The 23,750-nt window shown below is 41.2% G+C and overlaps 1 protein-coding gene across 10 annotated transcripts in view; it reads left to right on the forward strand.

The window, feature by feature from the left end:
• The window catches only part of stxbp5l (syntaxin binding protein 5 like), a 111,322-nt gene that overhangs the window by 3,189 nt on the left and 84,383 nt on the right, over window positions 1-23,750 (forward strand). For all 10 annotated transcript variants that reach the window (XM_031896436.1, XM_031896435.1, XM_031896437.1 and 7 more), the window contains 2 exons: window positions 15,200-15,297; window positions 23,223-23,304. In XM_031896436.1, coding sequence (XP_031752296.1) covers window positions 15,200-15,297; window positions 23,223-23,304 — 180 coding nt within the window. The remainder of the gene's footprint in view (window positions 1-15,199; window positions 15,298-23,222; window positions 23,305-23,750) is intronic.

Genomic DNA, 23,750 nt, shown 5'->3' on the forward strand with positions numbered 1-23,750 from the left:
ATAATTCAATCGTTTAGCCCCAGCCTGGATTCTCCCGATATAGCCCACCCATACGTGGGGGATATCGGGGGAAGATTTGCTTGCTTGCCGACATCGCCAAGCGAGCGGATCTGAAGGTGTATGGTGGCACCTGGGATATGCCCTTTACCTGCCCAGAACACTTGCACATTACACAATAGTCAGCAACTCACTTTCCTAAAAGGGTATGCGGCTTCTATTTGTGTGAGAATGTGGGCAGCATTATTGGGAACTTTACAAATAATTCATACTCCATGGAGCAGCCTCATCATTGTGTTTGGGAAACAGTCGGCCGTCTGATTCGTCGTTATTTTTAGGTTAGAATTGTGTCCACATCATCAAAACAATGTGTAAATAACTACATCTTGTTGGTTCTCTGTATGCAATCACCCCAGTAAAGGGGAGACCCAGTCCTTAAATCCTAGTTATCCTACTGGGGTTATTGGTTGTGCTTACACCTTATGGGTAGGTTATATTTCTAGCTATCTAGTGAATTCACTTTGATTTTAATATAGCATGGAGAGTTAGCTGCTATGGTATTGTTTATATGTTTGTATCCTGTCAGTAGGTTCTGTGGTACCAAGAGAGGGTACTGGTAGTCCAGCGACAACTGAAGGGACAAAGGTTGGACAGACTAAGCATGGAATGTATTATCCGGCTCTTGTCTGTAGAGTTTAAACTCTTTTCTCTCCTACATTTGGATCAAGGTCAGATGGAAAGAAAAAGGTGAAAGAGGGACTCAGTTACTTACATATAAGCTAAATGGCAGTGGTTTCCAGTAGCAACCCATCTCCATTTTATTTTATCTTCTAACGGGTTAAACTTAGTTATTGCTGATTGGTATAGACAATTGCCCCGGTGCAATGTAACACCCGTGTTAGTAAATCAGCCCAAGGTTCCTGCATAAGAACGGCAACAATGAGAGCTTCTCTCCCGCGCCGTGTTTTTCCTTAATTGTGTTTAATAAGCCGCTCTGAGCCTCAGTTATGCCTTACTGCCCCGCACAAGGCCATTCATGGTTGCCATTATTGTTACACAGTTTAACCTTACAGGGATGAATTAACCGGCCGCTCACCCTAGTTCAGAGCGGGGCTGACATAACGCTCTCACCTCTAGCTGCGCTAATTAAATGAAAAGCTCCTTCATTAAATCTTTCCATTTAAAAAGCACTAAGCAAGTATAGTGACAGCTTCAGTGTCGTTATTATTCTGCATTTACTCTTCCCTGGTTTTTTTAAATATAGATTCTTATTGTTAATCCCAGTTTATTAGGCTCGTAGTGAAATAGATTTTTGTAAAATAAAGTAATATTTTATTCAGCATTTTTTAGTCTGACGATAATCAGTTAAGAATCCTATACAGGTATAGGACCCGTTATCCAGAATGCTTGGGACCAAGGGTATTCCGGATAAGGGGTCTTTCCGTAATTTGGATCTCCATACCTTAAGTCTACTAAAAAATCAGTAAACCATTAATTAAACCCAATAGGCTTGTTTTGCATCCAATAAGGGGTAATTATATCTTAGTTGGGATTAAGTACAGGTACTGTTTTATTATTACAGAGAAAAGGGAATCATTTAACCATTAAATAAACCCAATAGGGCTGTTCTGCCCCAATAAGGGGTAATTATATCTTAGTTGGGATCAAGTACAGGTACTGTTTTATTATTACAGAGAAAAGGGAATCATTTAACCATGAAATAAACCCAATAGGGCTGTTCTGCCCCAATAAGGGGTAATTATATCTTAGTTGGGATCAAGTACAGGTACTGTTTAATTACTACAGAGAAAAAGGAAATCAGTTTTAAAATTCTGAATTATTTGATTAAAATGGAGTCTATGGGAGACAGGCTTTCCATAATTCGGAGCTTTCTGGATAACAGGTTTCCAGATAAGGGATCCCATACCTGTATATGCTTTTACTCTGATAGGCATAATAAATGCAATACATTGAAGCAAAGCTGTTCTATATACACAAATATATCAAGAAGCTTTGAAGCTGATATTTTATTTACAGAGGCTGCCCAAGTTTCCAGCTGCTGTAGGAGCAATATTTCTGGTTAATAGCATCTAAGTCAGGCAGGAACTCAGAAGCTTCCACGTTTTTTAGGACATAATGAAGTTCATTACTTGTCTATTGTTCAGTGCAACATTAATGTACAGGTATGGGACCCGTTATCCAGAACCTGGGGTTTTCCAGATAAGGGGTCTTTCCGTAATTCAGATCTACTACCTTCGATCTATGAAAAAAATTATTTAAACAGTAATTAAACCCAATAGGATTGTTTTGCCCCTAATAAGGGTTAATTATATCTTAGTTGGGATCAAGTACAGGTACTGTTTTATTATTACAGAGAAAAGGGAATCATTTAACCATGAAATAAACCCAATAGGGCTGTTCTGCCCCCAATAAGGGGTAATTATATCTTAGTTGGGATCAAGTACAGGTACTGTTTTATTATTACAGAGAAAAGGGAATCATTTAACCATGAAATAAACCCAATAGGGCTGTTCTGCCCCCAATAAGGGGTAATTATATCTTAGTTGGGATCAAGTACAGGTACTGTTTTATTATTACAGAGAAAAGGGAATCATTTAACCATTAAATAAACCCAATAGGGCTGTTCTGCCCCAATAAGGGGTAATTATATCTTAGTTGGGATCAAGTACAGGTACTGTTTTATTATTACAGAGAAAAGGGAATCATTTAACCATGAAATAAACCCAATAGGGCTGTTCTGCCCCCAATAAGGGGTAATTATATCTTAGTTGGGATCAAATACAGGTACTGTTTTATTATTACAGAGAAAATGGAATCATTTAACCATGAAATAAACCCAATAGGGCTGTTCTGCCCCCAATAAGGGGTAATTATATCTTAGTTGGGATCAAGTACAGGTACTGTTTTATTATTACAGAGAAAAGGGAATAATTTAACCATTAAATAAACCCAATAGGGCTGTTCTGCCCCAATAAGGGGTAATTATATCTTAGTTGGGATCAAGTACAGGTACTGTTTTATTATTACAGAGAAAAGGGAATCATTTAACCATTAAATAAACCCAATAGGGCTGTTCTGCCTAAAAAAAAGGGAATAATTTTTTAAAATGTGAATTATTTGCTTACAATGGAGTCCGTAATTCGGAACTTTCTGGATAATGGGTTTCCGGATAAGGGGTCCGATACCTGTATTTACATGTAACAGAGAATAGGAACGAAAGGCTGAGTATCTGCCAGCCAATCAGAATGACAGGCCCATGGCTTCAAGATAATTTAAAAAAAAATAGAGGACATTTTTTTGGCTTCACATTTGTTGTGATTGAAGGAATTCTGCTTTAAACCTGTTTAGGGGGATTATAACCCAAATAAATTTAAAATCTTTAAATGAGACAAACCTTTTAAAAATGTATTTTAATACATATAAACATACAAATATTTTTGTAGCATTAATACAACTACATATCCATCTTAAACCTCTTTCTTGTCATTTGACTTGTCAGTATAAAAAATTGCTTGTTGGTACAGATATTATTGCTGTCACTGTGCACTCACCATGAATATTCTTCAGAATATATATAAACGCACAAGCCATAAATAACCTGTAAAATATGTTTTTATAAATAGCGCTGTCATGTTTCTGTTATGCTTATATCACACGACTCTTTGAGATGTGTTTGTTGTGAGAAATAATGCATACAGTATTTTAAAAAGAAGCCCCCAGAGTTCCCTGTATAACTCAGCCTGCAGCCTTGTGCCTTTATATGGGGGGCACAGAACCCCTCAGTGACTGCTAATATCCTTATCATTTACAGTAGGGGGTACATTATCCCTTATAATACATGAGTGATACTCAGAGTTCCCTGTATAACTCAGCCTGCAGCCTTGTGCCTTTATATGGGGGGCACAGACCCCTCAGTGACTGCTAATATCCTTATCATTTACAGTAGGGGGTACAGTATCCCTTATAATACATGAGTGATACTCAGAGTTCCCTGTATAACTCAGCCTGCAGCCTTGTGCCTTTATATGGGCACAGAACCCCTCAGTGACTGCTAATATCCTTATCATTTACAGTAGGGGGTACATTATCCCTTATAATACATGAGTGATACTCAGAGTTCCCTGTATAACTCAGCCTGCAGCCTTGTGCCTTTATATGGGCACAGAACCCCTCAGTGACTGCTAATATCCTTATCATTTACAGTAGGGGGTACATTATCCCTTATAATACATGAGTGATACTCAGAGTTCCCTGTATAACTCAGCCTGCAGCCTTGTGCCTTTATATGGGGGGCACAGAACCCCTCAGTGACTGCTAATATCCTTATCATTTACAGTAGGGGGTACAGTATCCCTTATAATACATGAGTGATACTCAGAGTTCCCTGTATAACTCAGCCTGCAGCCTTGTGCCTTTATATGGGGGGCACAGAACCCCTCAGTGACTGCTAATATCCTTATCATTTACAGTAGGGGGTACATTATCCCTTATAATACATGAGTGATACTCAGAGTTCCCTGTATAACTCAGCCTGCAGCCATGTGCCTTTATATGGGGGGCACAGACCCCCTCAGTGACTGCTAATATCCTTATCATTTACAGTAGGGGGTACATTATCCCTTATAATACATGAGTGATACTCAGAGTTCCCTGTATAACTCAGCCTGCAGCCTTGTGCCTTTATATGGGGGGCACAGAACCCCTCAGTGACTGCTAATATCCTTATCATTTACAGTAGGGGGTACATTATCCCTTATAATACATGAGTGATACTCAGAGTTCCCTGTATAACTCAGCCTGCAGCCTTGTGCCTTTATATGGGGGGCACAGAACCCCTCAGTGACTGCTAATATCCTTATCATTTACAGTAGGGGGTACATTATCCCTTATAATACATGAGTGATACTCAGAGTTCCCTGTATAACTCAGCCTGCAGCCTTGTGCCTTTATATGGGGGGCACAGAACCCCTCAGTGACTTGTTTTTATTCATGTTGGATACATTTCCTTATGCTGTTTTATAGCCCCTAAGCCCTCAGTAATATATAATATCTGTGGGACCCTGTACAACATTTGTCAGATTTTAGATTCTTGTAATTTGGGTGCTGGGGGCTATGGGATCCTTCGGAGATGACAGTGGGGACAGTTGCAGGTTCCAGTGGGCATAAATACACAACTAATGGTAGATGTACAGAAACTCCAAGATAAAACAGCCCAAGGGAGCTAATATTTTACATATTACATTTATTTATGATAATAAAAATGCATTTTTTGACAGAAATAAAATCATATGCTGTGTAACTGATGCTTACTATCTTATGTAACCTGTTAAAGAGCCTTCCTTTTTCTCATGGCAGATTTCTAGCTGCGAATCATGTGAAACAAATCCATTTTTCAAACTCATCACAGCGTTAAATTCCAAAGTAGTATTATCCTCCCTCTGCCACTTCTCCACCTCTCCCTTTCTCTGTATATATACTGTATATTTATCTATCATCTATCTATCTGTCTGTCTATCATCTATCTATCTATCTATCTCTCTATCTATCATCTATCTATCATCATTTATCTGCTATCTATCTATCTATCTATCTATCTATCTATCTCTCTATCTATCTCTCTATCTATCATCTATCTATCATCTATCTATCATCATCATTTATCTGCTATCTATCTATCTATCTATCTATCTATCTATCTATCTATCTATCTATCTATCATCTATCTATCATCTATCTATCTTTCTATTATCTATCTATTTATCTATCTATCTATCTATTATCTATCTATCTATCTGTCTATCCATCTATCTATCTATCTTTCTATTATCTATCTATTATCTATCTATCATCTATCTATCATCATCATTTATCTGCTATCTATCTATCTATCTATCTATCTATCTATCTATCTATCTATCTATCTATCTATCTATCATCTATCTATCTTTCTATTATCTATCTATCTATCTATCATCTATCTATCTATCTATCTATCTATCTATCTATCTATCTATCTATCATCATCTATCTATCTATCTTTCTATTATCTATCTATCTATTTATCTATCTATCATCTATCTATCATCATCATCATTTATCATCTATGTTTCTCTCTATCTATCTATCTATCTATCTATCTATCTATCTATATCTATCTATCTATCTATCTAATCATCTATCTATCTATCTATCTATCTATCTATCATCTATCTATCTATCTATCTATCTATCATCTATCTATCTATCTATCTATCTATCTATCTATCTATATCATCTATCTATCATCATCATCATCATCATCATCATTTATCATCTATCTATCTATCTATCTATCTATCTATCTATCTATCACATCTACATGACTATGAATTCAGTTCAGGTGGCTCGGTGCACAAAACCCTAATGTTTTATATAAGAAATCTTTTTGTGCTGTGGGAAATATAAGGTCATTACAAAGAGAAAGAAAGATATTTATGGGTTACTAAAAATATGTTTTGTCATTCCCATTAATTGTTAGTCCAAATGAAACGTTGCTCTGCAATATCAGCCGGACTAGTGAGCCAAAGATTTCTGGGTAAATCAAATCCATTAAACGCACGGAAGAAGCTGCAGATTTTCCTGTAAGGTTTTATTCCCTTTAATATAAAGGGCCTGTATGGGGCTGGGCCTGTATGGAGCCAGGTGTATGGGGCTGGGCCTGTATGGAGCTGGGCGTATGGGGCCCGGCCAGTTAATATAAAGGGCCTGTATGGAGCCAGGCGTATGGGGCTGGGCCTGTATGGAGCTGGGCAGATGGGGCCGGGCCAGTTAATATAAAGGGCCTGTATGGAGCCGGGCGTATGGGGCTGGGCATGTATGGTGCCACGCCAGTTAATATAAAGGGCCTGTATGGGGCTGGGCCTGTATGGAGCTGGGCCTGTATGGGGCCGGGCGTATGGGGATGGACCTGTATGGAGCTGGGCCTGTATGGAGCCGTGCGTATGGGGCTGGGCCTGTATGGGGCTGGGCAAGTATGGAGCTGGGCCTGTATGGAGCTGGGCCTGTATGGGGCTGGGCCTGTATGGAGCTGGGCCTGTATGGAGCTGGGCCTGTATGGGGCTGGGCCTGTATGGAGCTGGGCCTGTATGGGGCTGGGCCTGTATGGCTCCGGGCCAGTTAATATAAAGGGCCTTTATGGAGCTGGGCCTGTATGGGGGCCGGGCCCATATGAACCAGTATAAACACTAAATAAAATAGATAATGAGCATATTAACCCCATATGAACCAGTATAAACACTAAATAAAATAGATAACGAGCATATTAACCCCATATGAACCAGTATAAACACTAAATAAAATAGATAACGAGCATATTAACCCCATATGAACCAGTATAAACACTAAATAAAATAGATAATGAGCATATTAACCCCATATCAACCAGTATAACCCTAAATAAAATAGATAACAAGCATATTAACCCCATATGAACCAGTATAAACACTAATTAAAATAGATAACAAGCATATTAACCTCATATGAACCAGTATAAACGCCGTTCGCGCATGCGCAGGGGGCCATGACAGAGAGGGGGCGGCCTCGGGGCGCCCGGCCAACAAATCCGGCCCTGCATATGAACCAGTATAAACACTAATTAAAATAGATAACAAGCATATTAACCTCATATGAACCAGTATAATGACTATATAAAATAGGTAACGGGCATTTTAACCCCAGATATGCCATTATGATTACTAGGGAAAATGGACAACCTGCATGATGTTCCAGTAAAATTCCTACAGACATATTAACCTGAGATGTGCCAGTATAATTACTACAGATAATCGATAATCTGCATATTAACCCCAGACTAGAAAGGATAATCACTAAAGTAGAAAATGGGCATTTTAACCCCTGATGTGCCAGTTCAATTACTGCTGAAAATGGCTAATCTGCATATTAACCCAAGATGTGCCAGTATAATTATTAAGGAAAAGTGACACCTCCATAATAACCCGCTAAGTGCCAATATAATTGCTACAGAAAATGTATAATCAGCATATTAACCTGAAATGTGCTAGTATAATTACTACAGAAAATGTATAACCTGCGTATTAACCCTAGATGTGCCAGCATAATGACTACAGATAATAGATAATTTGCATATTAACCCCGAAATGTGCCAGTATAATCACTACAGAAATTTGACACCTCCATAATAACCCGCTAAGTGCCAATATAATTGCTGCAGAAAATGGATAACCTGCATATTAACCCCAAACGTGCCAGTATAATCACTATGGAAGATTTATACCTTAATAATAACTTACTAAGTGCCAATATAATTGCTACAGAAAATGGATAATCAGCATTTGAACCTGAGATGTGCCAGTATAATTACTACAGGAGATGGGAAACCTGCATATTAACCCCAGATGTGCCAGTATAGTTACTATGGGAATTGGACAATCTGCACATTAACCCCAGATCATGGGCAAGTTGTGGGTAATGCCTGGTTGTTGATATCAAGTGTAAGCATGGCTTCAAATGTTTGGGAACTGATGGCTGATAATGCAATAAAATCTCAGATTTATATACTCGGAGCTTTTTCCAGTAAGAAAGGGATTTACAAAGTGAATATTGAGTGTTCTGTGAGGCTCCAGTTTTATTGTTATTGTTACTTTTTATAACTTATTTGTCTATTCAGCCCCTCCCCTATTTATAATGTGCATTATATATGGCTTAAAGGGGTTGTTTAACTTTTAGTATGATATGGAGAGTGATATTCTGAGACAATTTGCAATTGGTCTTCATTTTTTATTATTTGTAGTTTTTTAATTATTTAACTTTTAATTCAGCAGCTCTCCAGTCTGGAATTTCAGCAGCTATCTGGTTGCTAGGGTCCAGTTTACTAGAGAGTGGTTTGAAAGAGTGACTGATATATGTATAATAGAGGGCTGAATAGAAAGATAAGGAATAAAAAGTAACAATAACAATAAAACTGGAGCCTCACAGAGCAATAGGGTTTGGCTGCCGGGGTCAGTGACCCCCATTTGAAAGCTGCAAAGAGTCAGAAGAGGAAGGGAAATAATTCGAAAACTATAAAAGATAAAAAATGTTGCTTAGAACTGGCCATTCGAGAACATATTCAAAGTTAACTTCAAGTTTGATTTTTTAAAAAGAACTTTAGCCAATGAAAATAAGGTTTCATGGGAAACCGAACATTTCAGGCATATTTACAAGTTCTATTTGCAAGTTCATTTTGTATGATTATTTAGCACATATTTTTTATAAAGCGTAAATATAGATGGAAAAAAAACCAGGTCCAACATTTTAAATAGGAATTATAGGTAATTAAATGGGGCCTAAGATTCCAGTGATGCTAAGCCCAGTTTGTGTGTTCATTTTGTGCCGTGTATAGCCCATAGCTTGTTACCCCCCCCGGGGCACTGTAGTGGGTATATTTAAGACACAATTTGGCTAAAAGCATATCTCCCAACTGGCCCAATTTTTGCAGGACAGTTCAGATTTCAGTTCAGAGTCATTAGTGATGTGCAGGCCCGCGGGTCGGGCGGGTTCAGACCCACAACTCAACATCAAATGCAGGTTGTGGGCGTGGGCGGGGGCAGGTCGAGCCCTTCTGCCCCCCTCCCCGCCTGAGACCTAACTGAGTCCTGCTTCCGGGTCTGGTGGTGTCTATTTATAGGTGCGTGCCTGCTCCGCCCCTCAAGTGAAGCCACAGGTGGGGTGGGTTTGGGGCTATTCCCTGTGAGGTGTACTCCTTAATGCCCACTAGGTGGAGCTACTGCACTGGATGGCCCGGTTCCCAGTATCTTTTATAAGCAAAGAGGGTCAGGCCTGCAGGGTTGCAAATGGGTGCTAAGCCAGGTATAGTGAGTGTGATCCTGTTCTATAAGAGCGTGCCAAGAAAGGGTAACACAAACTTTTTCAACACTTTAAGCTCCAGTTCTCCAGACCTTCAGGATTTACCAACAAATTTCCTGCACGAAAGGCAATTGAATGTTTTATTAAAGGGGAACTCCACCCAAACACAACTTAAGTAGCTTTGCTATATACATCTATCCCACAATTCCCTGCTGCACACGTGATGTCAATAAGGATCATCACAGTGCAATGCATTGTGGGTTATGTCATTCCTGCTGTGGAGAAGTTGTTACAATTTGTAACATCAAAGTTCTAGTCCCTCCTCCCCTGCCAGGGTTTCAAAAGATGCAGAATGAGAAGAGCTGTTTTGCAGCTGGATTTCATGGTATTTATTGCTACTTTTTGAAGGGACAGATTACAGTAAAATTACAGTCCCTCTAGAGAGATTAATTTCATCTGTCCTTCACTTTGCCTCCCTGCAAGATGTTCCCAATCATAAATGTTATCTTTGTATCTACTCTGCTTTTCAGGCCAAATATCCCATCTAGCAATACTTAATACATTAGTCGGGTTTGATAAAGTTTCCAGTTGACTTGTCGTGTTTCTTGGACCTTGTCCAAAGTCTGAGCCATAAGTGGTATATGGTGGCCACATTGTCCGCCATTAATACACTGAAGCAATGAAAGCTGTACTTGGGGCCTGTGCAGTAACAATGTGTAAGTGGGGAGCAAAATACTATTGTATGGCTGTATTTACTTATGTTTGGTGCCACTTTGCCTATTTATACCTGGCTGGGGCTTATTGTTGTTAAAATGTGTATTAGGATGGCTAGACCTGTGATTTGCTCTTCTAGCTTTCTAGTATGTTTCCCTATTGTAGTCTTAGGGGGAAGACACACGGGGCTACTTAGTAGCAGCTGCTAAACACCAGAAAATCCCCTGCCATAGACAATACTGAGAATTGCCTCTGCTAAACACACGTTGGGACAGTTATCAGTAAATGATCAGCATTGTCTGTTTTAGTAGCCGTGACAAGTAGCTGCTCTGTATGGCTTCACCCTTATTGCTGAGTGTTTTCCATGCTAAAGCTGGCCATGTATACACTGATATAACTGATTTTCTGACTGTGTGTGAGCCCAAGTGGCCACTACTGCAGCACCTCTGGCCTACATGTCTCCACTGTTATTGTGCCTGTTGGAATAATGGATAAGAGATACAGACACCATTTTAAAGGGGTCCTACAACCAAAATAGGATTTGATTTCTTTCTGGTCTCTAAGGGTGAAGACACACAGAGCTACTTAGTAGCAGCTACTTTTCACGGCTACAGAAACAGACAATGCTGATCATTTACTGATAATTGTCCCTACGTGTGATGGCAGGTGATTTTCTGGCATTTAGTAGCCGTGACAAGTAGCTGCTACTAAGTAGCTCAGTGTGTCTTCATCCTAAGGGTGAAGACACTGAGCTACTTAGTAGCAGCTACTTGTCACGGCTACTAAACGCCATAGACAATACTGAGAATTGCCTCTGCTAAACACACGTAGAGACAATTATCAGTAAATGATCAGCATTGTCTGTTTTAGTAGCCGCAACAATTAGCTGCTACTAGTAGCTCCGTGTGTCTTCACCCTTAGTCTGACTAATAAAACAATGCAACCAGTTTTTCTTTAGGTCTTTTAATCAGATTTTAGCAGCTGAATTTAAACAACCAGACAGATTTTAGTAGCAATTTCATATACAAATCATTGTAAAAGTAATACTAATATGCAACTAATATGTAACTAATATGCAACTAATATGCAACTAATATGTAATTAATATGCAACTAATATGTATTTAAAAGTGTTTGAACATTGCTAAGAATTTTCTCTCACTAAGCAAAAAGCATTTTATTGGTAAAAACTGTTTTTAAGGGCCAGAAATCCCATAGCAGGGTTTGCCTTAGTGCATTAATGCTTATGTGCCTGTAGTCTGCACAGTTCCACATATTCTGCTTTTACTTTTTATTTGTAATAGTTTCCCAGACTTAAGTCTTTTGGGAGCCCTCAGTGTATCATAGAAGCTTCACAATGTCTCATATCGGGAAGGCTAAATTGATAAAAGCCCCAGGAACATAGGATTTTAGTTCTAATAATCCCCATGGAGCTACACGGCACCCATCCATGACTGATTAAGTGAAAAGGAATCAGAGCAAATAAATTGCTGAGCTTCCCAGATGGAATGCATCTCGCAGAGTGATTTCAATTAATAATCTAATGGAATAGAATTCATTAATGCCCAGATTTAAAGGAGAAGGAAAGGCTAATATAGAGTTAATCCCAAGCGGCAGGCATACCTTCAGTTCTCTCAATAGTGCCCTTAAGTCTCCCCATATTTCTCCCGTTTGCTGAGCTCTGTAAACAAAATTCCCATAATGCCTCGCTCCTGCACCAAGACCAAGACCTCTGTACATGTGCAGTTAGTAAGGCTACATGGAAGCTTCCTGCTGATTGGCTCAGATCACACATTCCTAAGGGAGGAGGATGGAGTTCTTAGCATTCTTATGGGAGGGGGGAGCAGGAGAGAGCTGGGCAGACAAGAAATCCTGTGTTTCTTTTGATAGAGGACTTTCTGTGAGTGCTTATGGCTGTATTTACAAAGACCTTTCTGATAAAGCTACTGAGTTTGTACCTTTCCTTCCCCTTTAAGGAATACATGCTTGTTTATGGGGGCACATTTTGTATGTGGTACTTTTTCTTTTGGATTAGGGACACCCCTATTTTAGGGAGCCCCTTATTTAATGTCTAGTATAAGACTGGGCCTGCTGGGACACTAAGGCAGACTTTGGAGGACACCAATCTCAGTGGGTCTCCGTTACTCTTGGCCACCATGCAGGGCTGGGCTGGGGGTCCTCAGGGGCCCCACACACACCCCCAGGGGCCCCTGACACATGAACACGCCCCCCCCCGCAGGGGCCCCTTCCCTCCCCCTGAACACACATAAGTAGACACGATCAGGCCACCATGCAGGGTTGGACTGGGGGTCTACGGGCCCACCGGTGCTGCCACCCCAGAGGCCCCACACACACCCCCAGGGGCCCCTGACACATGAACACACCCCCCCCCCCAGGGGCCCCTTCCCTCCCCCTGTACACACATAAGTAGACATGAACGGGCCACCATGCAGGATCAGACTGGGGGTGTACAGGCCCACTGGTGCTGCCACCCCAGAGGCCCCACACACACCCCCAGGGGTCCCCACTGCAGGGGCTCTACCCCTCCCCATAAACACTCATAAGTAGACACAATTGGGGGTGGGATTGGGTCTGGGCTGGCGGGGCCCCTGGGTTTTTTTTCCGACCCTGCCACCATGCTTTGAAATACTGATGCCATAGTAATGTCTCCCTAATAACTAATGCTCATTGCAAGCTCTACCAATCAGGAGAGGGGCCCACTCACAATTATTCCTGCCAGCCAATCCCATGGGAAATATCCTGGGGGGGCGGGGCCCATGTGTATTGAGATAAACTACATTTTAAATATGTGTGAATTGTGGGAGTAAGCAGGGGTTAAACAACGAGGGGATCTGGGGATTGTCTCCGTGTGTGAGTCCGTGAGTTCCCCAGTGGCGCCCAGAGCAGGGGCAGTTTGTGCTGCCAGCCAGTCCCAGGCTTAGTTATGTTTCTCACTGTAAGCAAAAACTGATTTTCCGCCATGTGATTGATAGGAATATTGCAGAGGCATTCTGGTGTCAGCACAAATCCATAATCTGTAAAGATTTTCTGATTAGTTTGCATGTCTAGTGACTGGTTTATTCTCTCTCTGCGCTGCCTGTGTGACCCGATTAGGGTATGAGCGCCACCCGTTTATTTACCCCAGCAGCCATGGTAGCCTATGGGAGCAGGGCACTTGCTAGAAATAGAATTAAGCTATGGTGACCCAAGTGTTGTCTGGGTTTGCCCTGTTTGTGCAGTAATTCCTGTAAAATGTCTTATTGATATAAATTGATTTGTTTAGCTATTGTCTTTGCACTTTGCCCCCTTGTGATCACCATGATGATGGGATTCTGGGGAAAATAACATATTGTTGGTAAATATAATAATGTAGTTCTGAAATTTACACTGTGCACACTGCATATAAAGGGGTAGTTCACCTTTGAGTTAACTGTTAGTAGGATGTAGAGAGTGATATTCTGAGACAATTTGCAATTGGTCTTCATTTTTTATTATTTGTAGTTTTTTTAGTTATTTCATTTTCAGTTCAGCAGCTCTCTCGTTTGGAGTTTTAGCATCTATTTGGTTGCTAGGGTCCAAGTTACCATAGCAACCAAGGAGCGGTTTAGATGGGAGACTGGGGCTGAATAGTACTGAATAGTAAAGAAAGTTTCAAAAAATAAGAATAACAATAAGACTGTAGCCTCACAGAGCAATTCTACTGACCAAAATCTAAATTACAGATGCAAGAGAAGTGACCAATGAGAATGCTGATTCCCTGTGTCAGGCCCCTTGCTGGTACCTTACATATAGAGATAATGATGGCATTTTCCCGTCATTATATGGCACAGGAATCAGACATGGGGATAAAGGGACAGACTTGTTCAGTGCTGGGAAACTGTGCTTATTGCTCCCAACTCCAATTGCAGGAACAGAGAACAGGGAGCCGGATTTACTCACATCAGCTGGGATTCTCATTGGGGGAATATTTTGCATATTAATGTAGCCGCTGGCCCTGGGGAGCTGGGACTCTCTCACACACATGCATTCCTCCCAACTGTCCTGATTTTGGCGGGACAGTCCCTCTTTTAACAGCCCAACCCACAGTCCCGGATTCTTACTGAAAAGCTCCTCATTTCACTTTGATCTCCTGCACTGAAGGCTAAAAAAGATACAAACTTAATTAAAAAGTAGCTTTTGGCAGAGCCCAGAAATCTTAACAAGCTTCACCTGCACTGAGATACAGTGTTTCTCAGACTTAATTAAATAAGTGTGCTTTTGTCAGAGAGCCCAGAAAGTTAACAGAGCCCAGAATACTCACCCCCAGCACTGAGATACAATTGTAACTAATAAGCTAAACAGGTCTCTTGGGGAACTGAGACTAGCATATTAAAGGGCAACTTCACCTTCATTAGCAAAAGTGTAATAACACATAAAACAAGACCCCCAAACCCCCAGAAATGTGTTCAAACAACTTTTACTAGTGCAGGCAACAGTACATTATAATTTAATTACTTTAAAAATACTTTCATTTTTTGGAGTTACTGTTCCTTTAAGGGTTTTTTTGTTTGTTTTTTTACATTGGAGTCAGCAATACTAAATTTCCTATTCCTTTTTTCCCCCAGACTGTACGACATGGATTTCCACATCAACCTACAGCTTTTGCTTTTGATCCCGTACAGAAGATACTGGCTATTGGGTCACGGACTGGAGCTGTACGAATGTATCCTTTATATTCTCATCACTCATCAATTATCGTTAGCTGCAGAGAAGGTATGGAAGGCTGTTTTCTAGTTGCTGTGCTGGAACGGCAGAAAGGTTTGGGTTGACTTTGTAAAAGTGATTTTATATAGACTTAAAAGAGAAGGAAAGGCATTTTGGCATTTACCACCAATAGATTCGCCACAAAAGTGCCACCTAGAATGCTATATTTATTCTGCAGAAAGCTTTACCTGCCTGAGTAACAGCCCTAGAAGCTCCCTCTGTTTGTTTAAGATAGCAGCTGCCATTTTAGCTTGGTCTCAGTAGTTTCCTGCTGCAGCTCTGGCTGCTGGGAGCTCAGAGTTGGGAGGGGGAGTGAATTCTGATAGGCAAGCAGGAGAAGGGAGGGGGGAGCAAATTCTGATGGGAGGGGGAGAAGGGAGGGGGAGCAAATTCTGATAGGAGGGCGAGCAGGAGAAGGGAGTGGGAGGAAATTCTGATAGGAGGGTGAGTAGGAGAAGGGAGGGGGAGCAAATTCTGATGGGAGGGGGAGCAGGAGAAGGGAGGGGGGAGCAAATTCTGATGGGAGGGGGAGAAGGGAGGGGGAGCAAATTCTGATAGGAGGGCGAGCAGGAGAAGGGAGTGGGAGGAAATTCTGATAGGAGGGTGAGTAGGAGAAGGGAGGGGGAGCAAATTCTGATGGGAGGGGGAGCAGGAGAAGGGAGGGGGGAGCAAATTCTGATGGGAGAGGGAGCAGGAGAAGGGAGGGGGGAGCAAATTCTGATGGGAGGGGGAGAAGGGAGGGGGGAAGCAAATTCTGATGGGAGGGGGAGCAGGAGAAGGGAGGGGTGAGAAAATTCTGATGGGAGGGGGAGCAGGAGAAGGGAGGGGGAGCAAATTCTGATGGGAGGGGGAGCAGGAGAAGGGAGGGGGAGCAAATTCTGATGGGAGGGGGAGCAGGAGAAGGGAGAGGGAGCAAATTCTGATGGGAGGGGAGCAGGAGAAGGGAGGGGGAGCAAATTCTGATGGGAGGGGGAGCAGGAGAAGGGAGGGGGAGTAGGAGAAAGGGAGGGGGAGCTAATTCTGATGGGAGAGGGAGCAGGAGATACTAATGGGAGAGGCACAGAGGAGAGAGCTGAGCAGACCCGTGCCCCTGCCCTGAGGGATATTTCTGAGAGAGGAAGTCTGACACAGAAGAACATGTGACACAAAAGGAGACAAGAAATCCTGTGTTTCTTTTGATAGAGGACTCTTATGGATGTATTTACATAGACCTTTCTGATAAAGCTTACTTAGTTTTTACCTTTCCTTCCCCTCTATATCTGCAGTATAGAATAATATATATTAATATAATAACCTATGTTGTCATTCTACAGGTTGTATATTCCTGGCCTGGGGTTTGGCCTGGTGTGTTTTTAGCTGGGAGGGGGGGGGGTGTAGGGTATGGGGAGAGATATACATTCATACATTGCTGCAGTATAGGAAAGTAAGCATTTGGGTTTGGTGCTTCTGGAACATTCCCCATGTTGAATGATTTGGTTCCTTGTTACCAGGTCCCAACCTACACGGGAATTAAACACCGTCCAGGTCAGCATCTTCGTCTTTATAGTGTACCGTGTGAAAGGCCTGTAACCGATAGCGCCGTGATGAATGAGTAGTTCCGCAACGCTCACAGATAGGCGCTGTGACAAATATCCCCTCCGCAGCCTTTGAATTGCTAATAAAGTGCCTGCCGCCAGTCTGAAATGAATCATATTCGCTAGTTTAAAGGCCTTTTGCTATTTCCAGCTCTGCCAGTGTTAGATGGCCGCGTCTGTGTGCAGGTACGAGAAGCTCTGCGCTCTGCTCTATTGAGAACTATAGCAGCCTGTCTGCTCTCTATTCATCTTCATTGCTTCCCTGCCCATTAGCAGTCTGTGCACGCATGGAGCTCAGTGCAGCGCTCACTCCCATACACTCCCCTCACTGAGCCCCATTATCATACCCATCGTACCTATGTACATACAGTTACTTATCCAATGCACAGTTCTCATCCCTTCTTGACATTTTAAACTTGTTTCCCTTACTGAAAGGATATATAAACAAAAAGCAATACGTTTTGAGCACTTCAAATTACGGAAAGGCCATCTCCCATAGACTCCATTTAAATCAAATAATTCACATTTTTAAAAATAGTTTCCCTTTTCTCTGTAATAATAAAACAGTACCTGTACTTGATCCCAACTAAGATATAATTATCCCTTATTGGGGGCAGAACAGCCCTATTGGGTTTATTTAATGGTTACATGATTCCCTTTTCTCTGTAATAATAAAACAGTACCTGTACTTGACCCCAACTAAGATATAATTACCCCTTATTGGGGGCAGAACAGCCCTATTGGGTTTATTTAATGGTTAAATGATTCCCTTTTCTCTGTAATAATAAAACAGTACCTGTACTTGATCCCAACTAAGATATAATTACCCCTTATTGGGGCAGAACAGCCCTATTGGGTTTATTTAATGGTTAAATGATTCCCTTTTCTCTGTAATAATAAAACAGTACCTGTACTTGATCCCAACTAAGATATAATTACCCCTTATTGGATGTGAAACAATCCTATTGGGTTTAATTAATGTTTTATTGATTTTTTATTAGACTTAAGGTATGGAGATCCAAATTACGGAAGGACCCCCTATCTTAAATACCCTTGGTCCCGAATATTCTGGATAATGGGTCCTATACCTGTACTTCTTAATGTAGCCAATGTAGGTAACCATCGAATGGATTATCGTTTTTAGACTTTTAGATGCTCCAAACAAAAAAGTCTTCTTTTGGCTCTTGTGAACTAAGAGAAAATCCCGGGGAGTCGAGGCCATAATGTAGGTTTGTGCCGTATCAGTTCCAATAGACAATTTCATGCTTGCCCTAGCAAAACATCCGATAATGTTACCATACTATGAATGTCACTTCAGCACATAGACTGGGATAACTCCTTTCTACATTGAGTCACTAAACAGAAAAAGATCATTTAAAAAGCCACACACAGCAGCTACACTTTCAGGTTATTCTTGTGCAAAGCAAACATGGACCTTAAAGGGACAGTAATACCAAAAAAACAAAAATTTATCAAAGTAATTAAAATATAATGTACTGTTGCCCTGCGCTTGTAACACTGGTTTACTACTTCTACAGTAATTAAAGTATCAAAGTAATTAAAATATAATGTACTGTTGCCCTGCGCTTATAACACTGGTTTACTACTTCTATAGTTTATATAAATACCCCGCTGTGTAGCCCCAGCAGCTGATCAGCAGAACAATGGGAAGGGAGCAAGATAGCAGCTCCCAGTAGGTATCAGAATAGCACTCAATAGTAAGAAATCCAAGTCCGGCTTGGGACTCCTCCAGTTACATGGGAGTAGGAGAAACAATAGGTTAGCTGAAAGCAGTTTTAATATGTAGCGCTGGCTGAAAGCACAGACTCAGGCACACTTTACTGCTGCGCTGCAAGTTGGAGTGATATCCCCCCCCCCCTCACCCCCAGCAGCCGATCAGCAGAACAATGGGAAGGGAGCAAGATAGCAGCTCCCAGTAGGTATCAGAATAGCACTCAATAGTAAGAAATCCAAGTCCGGCTTGGGACTCCTCCAGTTACATGGGAGTAGGAGAAACAATAGGTTAGCTGAAAGCAGTTCTAATGTGTAGCGCTGGCTGAAAGCTCAGACTCAGGCACACTTTACTGCTGCGCTGCAAGTTGGAGTGATATCCCCCCCTCCCACCAGCAGCCGATCAGCAGAACAATGGGAAGGGAGCAAGATAGCAGCTCCCAGTAGGTATCAGAATAGCACTCAATAGTAAGAAATCCAAGTCTGGCTTGGGACTCCTCCAGTTACATGGGAGTAGGAGAAACAATAGGTTAGCTGAAAGCAGTTTTAATATGTAGCGCTGGCTGAAAGCTCAGACTCAGGCACAAGGCACTGAGATGGCGCCTACACACCAATATTACAGTTACAAATACATTTGTTGGTACAAGAATAAAAGATTAAATGGCAGAGGGAATTATTTGCTGTGTAACAATGTAATTTAGAGATAAAAAGTGCCCCATAAATATCATGGCAAAATAAAACCATTGCTTCCAAAATAACTCTAGCTGTGTATTGGGTCAGAGGGGGGTATATTTGTGTTGTTGAAATATTGATATGTCTGCTGTATTTTGTCAGATGTTAAACAATTAGCAGAAATGTCTAGCAAATACCAAGAGCCGGCGGCAGAGAGTGCGCACCTTCTCTATCGGATTTGTCATGTAAATAAGACATAGTGCAGTCAATAATGTAGAATCTCTGCTCAGAAGCAGATAAGAATCTATGGACGACCGGGGAACTTGCTGACGCCGATCCAAGTGAGGGCCGTAGATCTGCGGCTATTGACACGGGAATATGATGTATGACATCTCCCTTCATTACTGCACAGACTGTTTATGGAACATTGATGAATGAGCTCCGCGTAGATGTCATACTGCTCTGGACTAAAACAATGCACTGAAAGGGGCCTGAATACATGAATAGTTATTACTGAGATTGTCTCTACTGGCAATGTATATTCATGAGAGAGATGTAACTGTCTGCTGTAAGGGGAGGCTCAAAGGGGCGCTCAGCCTCATTAATGTGCTATTGTACCCTCTTACACAAGTATAACGTGCTGGGACTGCCTCATAGGCTTCATTGTAGCTTACATAGTATTACATAGTAAGTTAGGTTGAAAAAAGACATACGTCCATCAGGTTCAACCATAATGCCTATATATAACCTGCCTAACTGCTAGTTGATCCAGAGGAAGGCAAATACTCCATCTGAAGCCTCTCTAATTTGCCACAGAGGGGTAAAAATTCCGTCCTGACTCCAAGATGGCAATCGGACCAGTCCCTGGATCAACTAGTACTAAGAGCTATCTCCCATACCCCTGTATTCCCTCACTTGCTAAATACCCATCCAGCCCCTTCTTAAAGCTATAGAATGTATCAGCCAGCTGTCAATCATATATAGGCAATCATATACAGGCAATATATGATTGACAGCTCAGATTTTTCAATTACAATTACCTAAACTTTCCATTCAGCACTTCCTAGATATCACCTAGATGGTAAATGTGTAAGATTTTGGGGTGAAACAAAGCTTTGCCTTAATAACAGTGTACACAAAATGGCGGCTGCCTGCTGGCTGAAATCATAGAGGCGGGGCTGGCAATATATGATTGACAGCTCAGATTTTTCAATTACAATTACTTAAACTTTCCATTCAGCACTTCCTAGATATCACCTAGAAGGCAAATGTGTAAGATTTTGCGAGGATACAAAGCTTTGCCTTAATAACAGTGCCCACAAAATGGCGGCTGCCTGCTGGCTGTGACTTCAAATTCCAAGGAAAAAGAAATTCAGTGATTTATACAGTGTAAGTAAAGTTTATTTGCCTCTACTAACATGGTAGAAAAGGATTTAGAATTATTTCTTAGGGTGACAGTTCCCCTTTAACTATTAAAGGGGTTGTTCACCTTTACATTTACTTTTCATAGGATGTTGAGGGTTCTTTTCTGAGACAATTTGCACTTGGTCTTCATGCTACGTGCGCCAATACTTTTTGTCCCGCTGTCTGCAAGTTTGGCTATTTGGCTCTGACTTATTAGGCTGTATCTGTGCTATGGAAGCAGTGCTTCTGGGTGCACACTAGGCAGGTCTGAAATACCTATTTACTTTTACAGCATTGCTGTCTATAGGTAACCCCTTTAAAGGGTAGGTAGGAAAGCTTGGCCGGGGCAGAGCAAACTAAATCACTGAGCTTTGCCTATGTGCGTGAACCCTGGGAATCTGTTGTGACAAAAATACACTGTACTGGGCTGTTGTAAAGTAGTAATAGTAAAAAGTGGTATTGTAGATTGATGATATGTTATGCCGATATTCCTTTAGTTCAGCACATACACATTGGGCTCACACACTGCATATGATTAATCAATTATCTGAAACAAACTGAAGGAGTGAGTGAGGTTTAAGGCATCAAATACTGAAAGTAGCTGTAATACGTTCAGTTAACAGAGACTCTTTTGGCCAAGGCCATTTCTTTTTTATACTTTTAGCTCTCTCCAAAAACCCATCAATATCCCAAACAGCCCAGGCACACACAGGCCTAGATACCCATTCATCTGAGATATGTCAAGTTCTCCCTGGCTGAAACTAAAGGAGAAAAATATTGATGAATTTTGTAGAAACTAAAAGAATGAGGGAGGGAGGGTGAGGTATGGAAAGCGGGAGATGTTATTGCTAACAAGGAACAGACAAATGCAACAGAGATATTAAAGTGCAGAACAGAAGACAGGTTTAATTAAGAGCTAAAAAAAATTGGCTAGAAATGAAAATTTTAGAATATGAAAGGTTCTAATGGAAGTTTAACAAGGCAAAAGGTGAGACATTAGCAGGGGAATTTCTGCCACCCCATTAACCTGATCCATGCTCATCTCTTTGGTGTTGGAGCAGGTCAAGGGGGGCCTCATTGCTAGTGCGGAATGGTCTCACCTTGCTTAATGGCAGGAGCAGCCCTTTACTTTAGCATGAGTGACAGAAAAAGATAACAAAGGACAGTGTATGAGAAGGAAGATGAAGATAGAGAACAGAATAGACACCTAGGGCAGAATTATAAAAAACAAAGTTGGCGGTCTTTCCTAATTTGAGAAAAATACGGCAAAAAAAAAGTGCAAGTCTTTTCTAAACTAGTTAAGAATTTTTACAAGAGAGGAAAAGGCATTTTGGCATTTTATTGCCAATAGATTAGCCACAATAGTTCAAGCTAGAACTCTATATTTATTCTGCAGAAAACTTCCCATACCTGAGTAACAGCCCTAGAAGCTTCCTTTGTTTGTTTAAGATAGCAGCTGCCATTTTAGCTTTGTCGCAGTAGCTTCCTGCTGCAGCTCTGGCTGCTAGTAGCTCAGATTACATAGCACAGTGGGGAGAGGGAGAGAGGAGCAAACTGAGCAGACTCAATGATTCCCTTTTCTCTGTAATAATAAAACAGTACCTGTACTTGATCCCAACTAAGATATAATTACCCCTTATTGGGGCAGAACAGCCCTATTGGGTTTATTTAATGGTTAAATGATTCCCTTTTCTCTGTAATAATAAAACAGTACCTGTACTTGATCCCAACTAAGATATAATTACCCCTTATTGGGGGCAGAACAGCCCTATTGGGTTTATTTAATGGTTAAATGATTCCCTTTTCTCTGTAATAATAAAACAGTACCTGTACTTGATCCCAACTAAGATATAATTACCCCTTATTGGGGGCAGAACTGTTTTATTGGGTTTATTTCATGGTTAAATTATTTTTTAGTAGACTTAAAGTGCGGTGATCCAAATTATGGAAAGACGCTATATCCAGAAAACCCCATGTCCTGAGCCTTCTGGATAACGGGTCCCATACCTGTTCCATAAAAATAGTGTCTTGAACATCTTTGTCATCTAAACTCAATTCTCATGCTAACAGCCTATATTGTTACAATGGTTGGCATGGAGACCAAATTTCCACCTTTCTTAAATCACAATCATCATATTTATTCATAAGAGAAAGGGGATGTATGATGGATATGAGGGGAAATGTTAATGTACAGACAATGACTGTTAGTGTATCGCAATATGGGAAATGTTATGATTGCACTAAAATCTGTTTTTTTTCTTTTTTAACTATAAATATAGAATGTTTTAATATCTTTTAGGTGTAGGGAAGCCTAAAACATAATACCAAGCCAAACCAGCCTATGAAGGTTGCCTTGTCTTTCTTTTTTTATTATTCCATCTCACTGTAAATGATGTTTTTAACCCTGTGTTTGTATGGGAATGCTGAAGTCTGAGCTGACTGCTTTGCCAAGGTTACCTGTATATTGTTTAACATTAAATTCCTTAACTGCTGATTGTGACAGATTGGGCCGGCCCGGAGTCGATTGCCATTGCCACCATGAGAGCGGGGCAGCTGTACTGCATCTACAATTTCTTATTAACGAGGTAAGTGCCAATCAGATGTTCTTTTAGGCTGATGCCACACAAGGCGTAGGGCTGATATTTTCGTCAAGCGGAAAAACGCTTTTTGAAAATTCAGCCCTACGCCTGCTACTTGTGCCTGCACCCGAATGAATGGAGTACGCTCGGGTGCAGGCACATATAGCCGATATACGCATGAAAACACGAGACTTTGCATTCTCACGCGTTTTCATGCGTATATTGGCTACATGTGCCTGCACCCGAGCATATTCCATTAATTCGGGTGCAGGCACAAGTAGCAGGCGTAGGGCTGAATTTTCGCAAAGCGTTTTTCCGCTTGCCGAAAATATCAGCCCTACGCCTCCTGTGGCATCAGCCTTACCCCTTAACAAACAGTTGTGATTGGCTTAGGCTATTGCCACACGTAGAGTATTCTCGGCTTGCTGGGAATGCACCTCAGGTTGCCACTT

Source organism: Xenopus tropicalis, chromosome 2, assembly GCF_000004195.4.
Source record: "Xenopus tropicalis strain Nigerian chromosome 2, UCB_Xtro_10.0, whole genome shotgun sequence".
Classification (NCBI taxonomy): Eukaryota; Metazoa; Chordata; class Amphibia; order Anura; family Pipidae; genus Xenopus; species Xenopus tropicalis.